This window comes from Oncorhynchus masou, chromosome 29 (genome assembly GCF_036934945.1).
Source record: "Oncorhynchus masou masou isolate Uvic2021 chromosome 29, UVic_Omas_1.1, whole genome shotgun sequence".
In the NCBI taxonomy this organism is placed as follows: Eukaryota; Metazoa; Chordata; class Actinopteri; order Salmoniformes; family Salmonidae; genus Oncorhynchus; species Oncorhynchus masou.
Genome location: NC_088240.1, coordinates 60050036 through 60064722, shown reverse-complemented (window position 1 = coordinate 60064722; position 14687 = coordinate 60050036). Strand labels below are relative to the sequence as shown.

The following is a 14687-nucleotide window of genomic DNA, read 5'->3' as shown; positions in this document are numbered from 1 at the left end:
CATCTCTCTCTTTCTCTCTCTCTCTAACTGTACTGCTGCATCTCTCTCTCTCTCTACCTGTACTTCTGCATCTCTCTCTGCCTGTACTGCTGCATCTCTCTCTCTCTACCAGTACTGCTGCCTCTCTCTCTCTACTTGTACAACTGTATCTCTCTCTCTCTACCTGTATTGCTGCATCTCTCTCACTCTACCTGTACTGCTGCATCTATCTCTCTCTACCTGTACTGCTGCATCTCCCTCTCTCTCTACCAGTACTGTTGCATCTCTCTCTCTACCTGTACTGCTGCATCTCTCTCTCTCTACATGTACTGCTGCATCTCTCTCTCTCTCTACATGTACTGCTGCATCTCTCTCTCTCTCTACCTGTACTGCAGCATCTCTCTCTCTCTCTCTCTACCTGTACTGCTGCATCTATGCTGTATCTCTCTCTACCTGTACTGCAGCATCTCTCTCTACCTGTACTGCTGCATCTCTCTCTCTCCTGTACTGCTGCATCTCCCTCTCTCTCTACCTGTACTGCTGCATCTCTACCTGTACTGCTGCATCTCTCTCTCTCTCTCTACATGTACTGCTGCATCTCTCTCTACCTGTACTGCAGCATCTCTCTCTCTCTCTCTACTGTACTGTACTGCTGCATCTGTCTCTCTCTATCTCTCTACCTGTACTGCAGCATCTCTCTCTATCTCTCTCTCTCTACCTGTACTGCTGCATCTCTTCTACCTGTACTGCTGCATCTCTCTCTCTCCTACCTGTACTGCTGCATCTCTCTCTCTATACCTGTACTGCTGCATCTCTCTCTCTCTCTCTATCTCTACCTGTACTGCTGCATCTCTCTCTCTCTACCTGTACTGCTGCATCTCTTTCTCTCTACCTGTACTGCTGCATCTCTCTCTACTCTCTCTCTCTCTCTCTACCTGTACTGCTGCATCTCTCTCTCTCTCTACCTGTACTGCTGCATCTCTCTCTCTCTACCTGTACTGCTGCATCTCCCTCTCTCTCTACCAGTACTGTTGCATCTCTCTCTACCTGTACTGCTGCATTTCTCTCTCTCTTTACCTGTACTGCTGCATCTCTCTCTCTCTACCTGTACTGCTGCATCTCTCTCTCTCTCTCTCTCTCTAACTGTACTGCTGCATCTCTCTCTCTCTCTACCTGTACTTCTGCATCTCTCTCTTCCTGTACTGCTGCATCTCTCTCTCTCTACCTGTACTGCTGCATCTCTCTCTCTATCTCTCTCTATCTCTACCTGTACTGCTGCATCTCTCTCTCTCTCTACCTGTACTGCTGCATCTCTCTCTACCTGTGCTGCTGCATCTCTCTCTTTCTTTCTCTACCTGTACTGCTGCATCTCTCTCTCTCTCTCTCTCTCTACCTGTACTGCTGCATCTCTCTCTCTCTCTCTACCTGTACTGCTGCACCTCTCTCTCTCTCTCTCTACCTGTACTGCTGCATCTCCCTCTCTCTCTACCAGTACTTTTGCATCTCTCTCTACCTGTACTGCTGCATTTCTCTCTCTCTCTACCTGTACTGCTGCATCGCTCTCTCTCTCTCTACCTGTACTGCTGCATCTCTCTCTCTCTCTCTCTCTCTCTCTCTCTCTCTCTCTCTCTAACTGTACTGCTGCATCTCTCTCTCTCTCTCTACCTGTACTTCTGCATCTCTCTCTACCTGTACTGCTGCATCTCTCTCTCTCTTCCAGTACTGCTGCCTCTCTCTCTCTACTTGTACAGCTGTATCTCTCTCTCTCTACCTGTATTGCTGCATCTCTCTCACTCTACCTGTACTGCTGCATCTATCTCTCTACCTGTACTGCTGCATCTCAATCTCTCTCTACCAGTACTGTTGCATCTCTTCTACCTGTACTGCTGCATCTCTCTCTCTCTCTACCTGTACTGCTGCATCTCTCTCTCTCTCTCTCTCTACATGTACTGCTGCATCTCTCTTCTCTACATGTACTGCTGCATCTCTCTCTCTCTTGGTCCTGTACTGCAGCATCTCTCTCTCTCTTTCTCTCTCTCTCTCTCTCTCTCTCTCTCTCTCGCTCTCTCTCTCTCTCTCTCTACCTCTACTGCTGCATCTCTCTCTCTACTTGTACAGCTGTATCTCTCTCTATCTACCTGTATTGCTGCATCTCTCTCTCTCTCTCTACCTGTACTGCTGCATCTCTCTCTCTACCTGTACTGCTGCATCTCTCTCTCTCTCTCTCTCTCTATCTCTTCCTGTACTGCTGCATCTCTCTCTCTCTCTCTCTACCTGTACTGCAGCATCTCTCTCTCTCTCTCTCTCTCTCTCTCTCTCTCTCTCTACCTGTACTGCTGCATCTCTCTCTCTCTATCTATCTCTACCTGTACTGCTGCATCTCTCTCTCTCTCTATCTCTCTCTACCTGTACTGCAGCATCTCTCTCTCTCTCTCTATCTCTCTCTCTCTCTCTACCTGTACTGCTGCATCTCTCTCTCTTCCTGTACTGCTGCATCTCTCTCTCTCCCTACCTGTACTGCTGCATCTCTCTCTCTACCTGTACTGCTGCATCTCTCTCTCTATCTCTCTCTATCTCTACCTGTACTGCTGCATCTCTCTCTCTCTCTCTACCTGTACTGCTGCATCTCTCTCTCTCTACCTGTTCTGCTGCATCTCTCTCTTTCTTTCTCTACCTGTACTGCTGCATCTCTCTCTCTCTACCTGTACTGCTGCATCTCTCTCTCTCTCTACCTGTACTGCTGCATCTCTCTCTCTCTCTCTACCTGTACTGCTGCATCTCCCTCTCTCTCTCTACCAGTACTGTTGCATCTCTCTCTACCTGTACTGCTGCATTTCTCTCTCTCTCTACCTGTACTGCTGCATCGCTCTCTCTCTCTCTACCTGTACTGCTGCATCTCTCTCTCTCTACCTGTACTGCTGCATCTCCCTCTCTCTCTCTACCAGTACTGTTGCATCTCTCTCTACCAGTACTGCTGCATTTCTCTCTCTCTCTCTACCTGTACTGCTGCATCTCTCTCTTCTACCTGTACTGCTGCATCTCTCTCTCCCTCCCTCTCTCTACCTGTACTGCTTCACCTCTCTCTGCCTGTACTGCTGCATCTCTCTCTCTCTCTCTCTCTCTCTACCTGTACTGCTGCATCTCTTTCTCTCTCTACCTGTACTGCTGCACCTCTCTCTCTATATATATATACATTTAAGACATTTAAGTCATTTAGCAGACGCTCTTATCCAGAGCGACTTACAAATTGGTGAATTCACCTTCTGACATCCAGTGGAACAGCCACTTTACAATAGTGCATCTAAATCATTTAAGGGGGGGGGGGTGAGAAGGATTACTTATCCTATCCTAGGTATTCCTTGAAGAGGTGGGGTTTCAGGTGTCTCTGGAAGGTGGTGATTGACTCCGCTGTCCTGGCGTCGTGAGGGAGTTTGTTCCACCATTGGGGGGCCAGAGCAGCGAACAGTTTTGACTGGGCTGAGCGGGAACTGTGCTTCCTCAGTGATAGGGAGGTGAGCAGGCCAGAGGTGGATGAATGCAGTGCCCTTGTTTGGGTGTAGGGCCTGATCAGAGCCTGGAGGTACTGCGGTGCCGTTCCCCTCACAGCTCCGTAGGCAAGCACCATGGTCTTGTAGCGGATGCGAGCTTCAACTGGAAGCCAGTGGAGAGAGCGGAGGAGCGGGGTGACGTGAGAGAACTTGGGAAGGTTGAACACCAGACGGGCTGCGGCGTTCTGGATGAGTTGTAGGGGTTTAATGGCACAGGCAGGGAGCCCAGCCAACAGCGAGTTGCAGTAATCCAGACGGGAGATGACAAGTGCCTGGATTAGGACCTGCGCCGCTTCCTGTGTGAGGCAGGGTCGTACATATATATATATATATATATATATATACAGTGGGGCAGTGGGGCAAAAAAGTGGGGCAAAAAAGTATTTAGTCAGCCACCAATTATGCAAGGTCTCCCACTTAAAAAGATGAGAGAGGCCTGTAATTTTCATCATATGTACACTTCAACTATGACAGACAAAATGAGGGAACAAAATCCAGAAAATCACATTGTAGGAATTTTAGTGAATTTATTTGTAAATTATGGTGGAAAATAAGTATTTGGTCACCTACAAACAAGCAAGATTTCTGTCTCTCACAGACCTGTAACTTCTTCTTAAAGAGTCTCCTCTGTTCTCCACTTGTTACCTGTATTAATGGCACCTGTTTGAACTTGTTATCAGTATAAAAGACAACTGTCCACAACCTCAAACAGTCACACTCCAAACTCCACTATGGCCAAGACCAAAGAGCTGTCAAAGGACACCAGAAACAAAAAGCAAATGCTTTATGGGTCTGTGTAATCTGAGGAAAATATGTGTCTCTAATATGGTCATACATTTGGCAGAAGGTTAGGAAGTGCAGCTCACGGTGGCTTTTCTCAATAGCAAGGCTATGCTCACTGAGTCTGTACTTAGTCAACGTTTTCCTTAAGTTTGGGTCAGTCACAGTGGTCAGGTATTCTGCCACTGTGTATTCTCTGTTTAGGGCCAAGTATTTTTCTAGTTTGCTCTGTTTTATTTGTTGATTATTTTTGTCAAGTAATTATCTTTTTGTTTTCTCATGATTTGGTTGGGTCTAATTGTGTTGCTGTCCTTGGGCTCTGTGGGGTCTGTTTGTGACCAGAGCCCCGGGACCAGCTTGCTTAGGGGACTCTTCACCCGGTTCACCTCTCTAAAGGTGATGGCTTTGTTATGGAAGGTTTGGGAATCGCTTCCTTTTAGGTGGTTGTAGAATTTAATGGTTCTTTTCTGGATTTTGATAATTAGTGGGTATTGGCCTAATTCAGCTCTGCATGCATTATTTGATGCTTTACGTTGTACACGGAGGATACTTTTGCAGAATTCTGCATGCAGGTAGCCTAGTGGTTAGAGCATTGGGCCAGTAACTGGAAGGTTGCTGGCTCGAATCCCTGAGCTGACAAGGTAAAAATCTGTTGTTCTGCCCCTGAGCAAGGCAGTTAACCCACTGTTCCCCAGGCGCCGTGGATGTTGATTGTGGCAGCCCCCCCGCACCTCTCTGATTCAGAGGGGTTGGGTTAAATGCAGAAGACACATTTAAGTAGAATGCATTCAATTGTACTGTACAACTGACTAGGTATTCCCCTTTCAATTTGGTATTTGTCCCATTTTGTGAATTCTTGGTTGGTGAGCGGACCCCAGGCCTCACAACCATAAAGGGTAATGGGCTTTGAAACTGATTCAAGAATTTTTTTACCAGATCCTAATTGGTATGTCAAATTTTATGTTCCTTTTGATGGCATAGAAGGTCCTTCTTGCTTTGTCTCTCAGATCATTCACAGTTTTGTGGAAGTTACCTGTGACGCTGATGTTTAGTCATAGGTATGTATAGTTTTTTTGTGTGCTCTAGGGCAATGGTGTCTACATGGAATTTGTATTTGTGGTCCTGGCAACTGGACCTTTTTTGGAACACCATTATTTTTGTCTTACTGAGATTTACTGTCAGGGTCCAGGTCTGACAGAATCTTTGCAGAAAATCTACGTGCTGCTTCTACGTGCTGCTTCAGGCCCTCCTTGGTTGTAAGAGTAGACATTTGACTTCAGATTGTAGTAGGGTGAGGCCGGATGCTGCAGACTGTTGTAGTGCCCTCACCAATTCGTTGATATATATGTTGAAAAGGGTGGGGCTTAAGCTGCATCCCTGTCTCATCCCACATTTTATTTGCCAAATTTAACCACACACTTGTTGTTTGAGTACATAGATTTTATAATGTTGTATGTTTTCCCCCCAACACCTATTTTCATCAATGCGTATAGCCGAACCTCATGCCAAATTGAGTCAAAAGCTTTTTTTGAAATCATCAAAGCATGAGAAGAGTTTACCTTTGTTTTTGTTGGTTTGTTTCTTTGTCAATTAGGGTGTGCAGGGTGAATACATGGTCTGTCGTATAGTAATTTGGTAAAAAGTTAATTTGACATTTGCTCAGTACGTTGTTTTCACTGAGAAAATGTACAAGTCTGCTGTTAATGATAATGCAGAGAATTTTCCCAAGGTGGCTGTTGATGCAAATCCCACAGTAGTTACTGGGGTCAAATTTGTCTCCACTTTTGTGGATTGGGGTGATCAGTCCTTGGTTCCAAACTATTGGGGAAGATGCCAGAGCTAACAATGATGTTAAAGAGTTAAAGTATAGTCAATTGGAATTTGTGGTCTGTATATTTTATCATTTATCATTTAGGATACCATCAACACCACAGACCTTTATGTTTGGAGGGTTTGTATTTTGTCCTGTAGTTTATTAAATGTAATTGGAGAATCCAGTGGGTTCTGGTAGTCTTTAGTAGTTGATTCTACGATTTGTATTTGATCATATATATGTTTTTGCTGCATGTTCTTTGTTATAGGGCCAAAAAGATTGGAGAAGTGGTTTATCCATGCATCTCAGTTTTGGATAGATAACTCCTGTTATTGTTGTTGTTTGATTAGTGTTTTCCAATTTTTCCAGAAGTGGTTAGAGTCTATGGATTCTTCAATTACATTGAGCTGATTTCTGACGTGCTGTTCCTTCTTTTTACGAAGTTATTTCTGTATCATTTTAGTGATTCACCATACATATTTGACAGGGAATCTGAGAGGTCAAATATACTGTTTAGGTTTTCTACTGCCAAGTTTATACCTTCACTATTACAGCGAACTGTTTTGTCCGGGGATTGAATTTGTTGTTACCTAATTGTGTTTTGGTAGGTTTCCACACTACTTTCCTTCCATAGCATTTCTTAATATTATTCAGTTCCTTTGGCTTTGATGCCTCATGATTGCATATTGCTGTGTTCAAGTAGACTGTGATTTTGCTGTGATCTGATTGGGGTGTCAGTGAGCAGACTGTGAACGCTCTGAGAGACTCTGGGTTGAGATCAGTGATAAAGTAGTCTACGGTATTACTACCAAGAGATGAGCTATAGGTGTACCTACCATACGAGTCCCCTCAAAGCCTACCATTGACTACGTACACACCCAGCGAGCGACAGAGCAGCAGGAGTTGTGACCCGTTTCTGTTGGTTATGTTGTCGTAGTTGTGCCTACACTCTCGCTCACTCTCTCTATCTCTCTACCTGGACTGCTGCTTCTCTCTCTCTCCGTCTCTCTCCCTGTGTTATTAATGCTGAAGTGTGGCGGGCATGTACAGTCTAGCAGGTGTTTTCACGCTCTGTCGTCATCTGTCCTTCGTCCATCCCATCAACCCTTACACCCCCCTTCTCGACTGTGTAGTTTTTTAATTGACAGGAGCCTGACTCCACACATCCAACTGTCCAGTGGTGAGACACCACAGACAATCGCACACGCCCCTTTAGCTCCTCGTCTTCGATGCGATGCCCTTCACCCCCCTACCAAGGTCAAAGCGGCAGCCTTTATGCACAGCGCACGCTCTAAGTGAGTGACAGAGGGGACAGGGGTTGTGATGGCGTGTATGCATGAGTGAGTGTGTTTCTGTGTGTCGATAACTGACTCAGTTGCTGTGTGTTTCTGTTTGTAAATATACACATGCCTGTGGGTGAGTGTGACTGAGTAAGTGTGGGCTGTGTGTGTTGACCTGGTTAACACTGTGTGCAGTGAGGGAGGGTAAAGGCAGGGTGATACAGGTTTTAGAATCAAGGTGACAATTGAGCTGTAAAAATGGGGATTGAGTGGGGAATAGGGAATAGCAGCCCTCTGTTGTGCAACCTTCTCCGTGTTGTTTTCAGGTTTCAGCTTATGCATACATCATTTGTGTGTGTGTGTGTGTGTGTGTGTGTGTGTGTGTGTGTGTGTGTGTGTGTGTGTGTGTGTGTGTGTGTGTGTGTGTGTGTGTGTGTGTGTGTGTGTGTGTGTGTGTGTGTGTGTGTGTGTGTGTGTGTGTGTGTGTGTGTACGTACGTCTGTGTGCTCCAGCATGTGTCCCACCTTACCTTTGAGCTGAGCCCTGGTACTGAATTAAATGAACCTAAATAAAAACCTAGTAAACAATGCAGTGCACTAAGAAAGAACAACTGAGGACACACAGTAATATAGCCTGCTGTGCAGTGTGGCACGTGCACAAAGCATGGTATAGGATACAGTATATCCAAGGTTGTTTCATAGAAATAACCTTAAAGAGTGGCTTAACTCACCGATTGTGCATCTGATTTTCTGCTGGTCATTAAGAAAAAAAATTAGATTGTCCCTCTTGAGTCACAGTAAAAACAACATAGCCACTACCACTTCCTCAAAATAGTCTGAATTATTATAGGATAAATAAGGATATAGGCGCTGCGTAACGTGCAGGTCTGTTTCACTGCCTGGATGTTCTGCTCCCACAATTGGCTGGAGCGCAATCAACACAGCTGTTTTTCCGTGCATGACAATTCTCCCTAGGCGTTACAATCCCGTGTTAGTGGGCGTGATTGTATAAACAAACCGGACCCTCATGTACGTTCTGATGACCTCACTTACACAAATCTCACAAAACTCTGTTTTGGAATATACTGACTTTATGACCAAAGTGATTCTACTTACACTTTTGTGTTTCTGACTAACATCGATGCCACATAGGCAGTTTTTCAACCAGAAACACTTTGCGTTCAGTTGGCCTTTAACAAACACCTACCGATGGTGACATTTCCTAGGCCTTGGTTATACAGTACATTGGACACAATGACTAATGTCTCCCCTCCCCCATGCAGTGAGAGGTAGTGATGCTGATGCAGCCAGTGTGTTCTTCCTTCCTGGGTTTCTTGGCCAGCCTAGATAGCACAGCAGCAAGCAGCAAGCAGCACGCTAATGTGATTATGGCTTTTAGCGGAGGATTTTCATGGACATTCTCCATCCCTCTCCATCCTTCAAGGCGCCATTAGTTCTCACTGGGGGATGGCCTGTCCTTGCTGGTGGCTGACACACTTAAAGCAAATGCGCACATACTGGGGAAACACACACACACACTATACAGGCGCGCACACACACACTATACAGGCGCGCACACACAATAACTGTCTCGAAGGACCATGGAAATTGGTGGATCTTCAGACACACACACTCATATTCAACTTAATACAACTACTCTGTTTAGACTTTGTATTCATTTCAATACTTTGGAAAAATACATCTCCTAATTTCCCATTGCCATTGACCGTCATTTCCACCCATAATTAGGTTCACCTTCTTTTTTTTTAGCTATTTGTTTATAAGATCGTGACGCGAATCGGAATGCTTGCCCCTTTTCATTACGCTGTGCAATCAAGCCATGATTCCACCAAGCGACCGTGTTGAAATGAAAAGCGTGAGCAATTGGCCATCAGATGCTGCACTGCTTACAACTGTCACGTTTCAGACCCCCTCTCTGCCTGGAATTACACTTGCCAAGCTTAGCGCGTATTGTCTTAGCGCACCTCTTTGCATTAATCAGACAAACCTCCGGGTGCTTCTTAACTCCTGACCGCACAGCGTTTCTTCTCATAACTCGCTGTTTATTAAACCTTAGAGGCAAGGCGGTGGCGGCAGCAGCAGCACCGGCATAGAGATATTTGGACACGTTAGGGAGGGAGGATTGGTTGACGATCTAGGAAGGACTCAGACAGGGTTTTGTCGAGAAGGGATTTCGCTTTTGTCAAAGTGGACTTTTCGTAGCAGGTTTAGGAGATCTTACGCGGCAGGTTAGGAGAATTAGGTTTAAGGTTAAGAAAAGGGTTAGGGTTAGCTAAGATGCAAAACCCCCCAAAAACTTTTGAGGTCAAATGTAGACCTCATCCTCAGACAGTGAGGGTGTCATAATATGGGCACCGTAAGGGTGGACTTGATGCGCATGCTGACATTTGGCAGGGAGGGACAGAGCTGGTGTCATGCAGAGTATAGATCTGCCTCAGTATATCACTGCTAAGATAGCCCTGTATGGCTGCTGTTATCTTCGTTTGCAGAGTCAGTTCCAAAATAATTCCTCAAGGAGAGGAAGCTTAAGCAGTACTGTAGCCTCGTCATTTTGAAAACATGAGCATTTATGTCCGTTGTTCTCATGTTGTCTTTTTGGTCTCATCTCCTTCGCTCCTTCTATGCTGTGTGCAACTTTATCATTTACACACACACACCAAGCCCCTCCCCCTGTCACTCACAACAACAAAGATGAGAGATCAGTTCTTCCTCTCTGACAAGCAGTTTCAGCTGAGAAGGGTGCAATTGCGTCCAGAAGACAGGCAGTTCCGCTCATAAAGGTATACATATATAGGTAGGAGCTACCCGAACCCCATTTTTGGTGAGTTTGGACATTTACAAGCGAATGTGAATGAGAGACATTGTGTAAATGAACAGTACTAGCTCTGGAGCAGCATACACCCTGTGTCTGTGAGGAGTCTGGAGTCGCTAGGGCAACCTGCCTGCCTGCTCTGTGAGAAGATGGGGGAGGAGCAGACTGGCGGAGAACCGAGAGGAGAAAAAAAATGCAAGAAAGTCTAAAAATAGCAGTGACAGCACAGATAACTCATCCAAAAGGGCTTTGACCTCTCGAACACAGTAGAAAGCCAACACGATATGATGCCCTGTCACCTTATTAATTCAGCCACTTAGATAACTAGCAAGTTAAACTTAGGGATCGTGTTATTGCAGAATGCTTGTTTTTTAATACAGCAAAACAAATATGACACGCATCAGAAATATCTTGCTGCGTTTTGTAAACGCGATCTCAAATGCTTCTTATTGGAGGTTCTGCTGGGCATCAGAACTGATTTTGTGCTTCAGTTGCCTTTCTCCACTTGGATGAGAATTCACGAACGCGCATTCTATCAGCAGACAGTGTTCTAACTGACGTGTAGCTACTTTTCTCTGATACTTTTATAGGTGTAGCTAGCCTACTTTTCTCTGCTACTTTTATAGGTGTAGCTAGCCTACTTTTCTCCAGTAAAATGCAAGACTTGAACAAAAACATTAGGAAATGTAGCTGGCTACATTCTTTCTATGATATATACAGTATGACTGCCATGCATAGTTTTTACCTACTTGTGTGGCTGCCAGCCAAATAGCATTGCACTTCTGTTGTCATCTAATGAAAATGATTTTTCTGCTGAACGTGTTGCACTAATGTATTTTCTGTGAAATAAAATTGTAGTTGCAAGTCCCTGATCACTCTATTGAAGCAACAAACAAAAAAAACACGGTTGACTTTCAATATAAAACGCGACCCCTGTCAATACACATCCGGACACACCTGCTACATCTTCTAACGTATTGCACAAATTCACTGCAGGTATATACTTAAAACGTAGTCACAAATATTCAAATACCGTCAATACCGGTATTGAAAAAACATCCTGTGGCTATTTCCAAATAAATACCGGAGTATGCGGTATATGGTATATACGGTATACCGCCCAAGTCTAATTCCTGCATCTGCAGGAACACCTCTTTATACTTCTATTGGTACATTGTTTTGCTAGGACTCTGGTACACAGCAGGCTGGATAGGTAGCTAGGACACCGGTAGACAGTGTCCTTCGCCTTCACTTGTCAGGCACTGCTTTCCCACAGTTCTGTTAACGACGGCGAGGGCAGGTCTTCTGCAATTGGGAGCGAAGGAGGGCGGGAGGTGGGGGTGACACTGGTAGCTAGCTAGGACATCGGTAGACCACTCTTGACCCACATTTGAATCACATAGACAATCAGGAGAAATCCAGAATATCAAAAGTGGCACACAAGCATGAAGATGGCATGCTCGATTGCAGGAACCAACGGGATGCTCGAGGCGTTCCACGTGCAGGAATGCCCGGAATTGCAGGCAGCAAACACACACTATTGTTTCAACTCTGTATTTGCATTTGAGGGTTGGTCTAACAGAATCGGTCGTATTGACACCGAAACACATTGAGTCATTATTTTACTGTAATAGATGAGAAATGAACCTTTCTATTGATACTTTTCTTAGGTAGAGCAGGCACTACTAAAACAGGAGTATCAATGAACATTGATTCTGGAAAAGGAATGCTCAGGTTGTCGCGCGTGGCATTGCGGTACTATGTCCCACTAGTAACATTGTAGCCAAAGACTTACACTAGCTGTCTAGTCTGTGTTTTATAATTGTGCTAAAATCATCAAACACTATCATATAAGGAACTGCAAACTCGTCCCATTCTGAACAAAGTGGACAAGCTAGCATGCTGTCCAAACAGTTGGAGACGGACAGAAGGGGGTGCTCATAACCATTCAACTGCTCCACCTTGTCATCTAGCAAATAGAGCCAAGTTGGCTAAACTTGGATGTATAAAAATTAACTGGCTACTCACTAGCACGTGGGCTTGTGCTTGAGAGATTGATTAGGAGACCTGTGTTCATTTCCTAGAAAGTTAGTCAGTATTAGTGAATGTGTATTAACCATGGTTCTGGTTAAATTTGTAACGAAACTGGCATTTTCATAGACAGACGATGCCCAACACGTATCAACCCCAGTTTTCCATTTAGTTTATTTCCTGTGGAGTGTGTGTTTGCGTGCGTTTGTGTGACTGTCTTAGTGTGTGCGAGTGTCTATTTGCAGGCAGGGTGAGCCTCACTGTACACATCCCTCCTGTTGCCTTTTGTGTTCCTTCATTTCACGCTCTGACCTCCCTGCGTGAATCCTCCTCTTCCCCTGGCTCATTATCAACACTGTTCAATGAGACACACACACACACATGGGGTGGGAGGGGGGGACAAATCATTATTTAAATAATACAGGGGGTCAGTGCGTACGCTACAACACCTTTGTTTGTATATTTATGACAAATAACTAAGTAAACCACCAAACACATCCAGCCTGACCTGGATCAATGAGGTACTCAGCACCGCGGTGGCTGAGATGCCAACCAGGGGATTTGGGGATTGAGAATCCAAATGGACCGTCTGTTGTTGTTACAACGGCATCATGCTCACCCTCCTCCCTCTCTTCTCTCATTTTCCTTGGCAGGACCAAGTGTGCACGGAGCCGAATTCGGCCACCTGCCCGACAACATTACAGTGCTGGAAGGAGAGAGCATCATTCTGAGGTAACTCTTTGATCCTACACCTGCACCTACTAATTACATGTTGAAGTTGTTCGTTTTTTCTTCACCTGTCATCATGCCAACTTAATTGCCAATTCAATGTCATACAAACCCCATGAGGTATACCCCAACTAGGTTGAACAATGTTCCTCAGCAAAACTGCCATTTTCTCAAATATCCTGGACTTCGAGGCCTTCATAAAAGCCTACTGTCTATCAACATTTGAACTCTTTAACCCGCGGTCAGGTGTCATTCCAAATCTGGGCGCCATCGCTGTCATCTCATATTGCCTAGCCCCAGAACCATAGACCGCCACAGGTCTCCTGTAGTTAATACATGATGCCCTTTCATACTTACAGGCTCGTCTATTCATTGCATGGGCGATTAAAGGTACTATCACTGGCATAGAGGAGGCTTATTCACTGGAGACCGTGTCATCTACCTCACAGGACATTTTCTTTATGTATTTTTTACCCTGGCCACATCAATTAAACATAAGCGCTCAGGCTTATCCTCTCCTGGCCTGGTCCCCAGCTGAAGCTTCTAAGGACATCTAGTGGTGAAGGACAGTACTGTAGTCATAATGTCACAAAACATTTCTAGTTCAGAAACTGTGAAAATGACATTCCAAAGTCAAACTAATATTTATATTCATGCATACGTATAGACTGAGTGTACAAAACATTAAGAACGTCTGCTCTTTCCATGACAGACTGACCAGGTGAATCCAGGTGAAAGCTATGACCCCTATCTCCTTCAATCAGTGTAGATGAAGGGGGAGAGACAGGTTAAAGAAGGATTTTAAAGCCTTGGGACAATTGAGACATGGTTTGTTTATGTGTGCCATTCAGAGGGTGAATGGGCAACACAAAATGTTGAAATGCCTTTGAACGAGGTATGGTAGTAGGTGCCAGGCTGACCGATGTGAGTTTGTCAAGAACTGCAACGCTGTTGGGTTTTTCATCCTAAACAATTTCCTGTGTGTATCAAGAATGGTCCGCCACATTGTTTACATCAAAGTTAGGTAGCAGCAGTAACTACCACTATCAGCCCCCCTCTCCCCCTCACCAATGTCTCTCCTAGCTCTTCATCTGCGTCCTCCAAAACACAACTTTATTTTACCCAGGTCTATTGCCCTCGTAGTTTCAATGAAGAAACATACTGTATTTTTTTATGAACCGCTACCTTGTGCTAGGTATGTATTAACAACCTTACATTACGAGACCTGGCTAGTGGTTTGTTTACGAATGCTAGTGCTGACTCTTTGTGGTGATAATATTGAATTGCATATACTAATTGCAACAGGATGATCAAAATGTCATTTGAAAGGAATTAAAATTGAACCTTTAAAATATTCCTTTCCACACTCACTCATGATAGTGGTATTTGCGACCTGACCAAATTCATATAGAAATTTGAGTTATAGATGTGTCAACATCTTTGAAAGCAAGTCTAAGAAGCGGTAGATCTGGTATACGTGCGCTATTTCTATGCTTGCTGTTCTTATGTTTAGTCGTTTTAGCATCTTTTGCTTTTGGTTTTGTACACTAACGTCAAAAAGCTGAAAAGACAATATTTTTGGTTATCTAAAATATATTTCACAGCAGTTCAGATGGTACATTGATTCTCTACACGGCTTGTTTTGTCACATAAACTGAAATTAGGCGAACTACTAGAATCTAAGCAACCAGAAAA

The 14687-nt window shown here is 44.6% G+C and overlaps 1 protein-coding gene across 1 annotated transcript in view; it reads left to right on the top strand.

The window, feature by feature from the left end:
* The window catches only part of iglon5 (IgLON family member 5), a 223623-nt gene that overhangs the window by 149471 nt on the left and 59465 nt on the right, over positions 1-14687 (top strand). The window contains exon 2 of the mRNA XM_064945475.1: positions 12917-12995. Coding sequence (XP_064801547.1) covers positions 12917-12995 — 79 coding nt within the window. The remainder of the gene's footprint in view (positions 1-12916; positions 12996-14687) is intronic.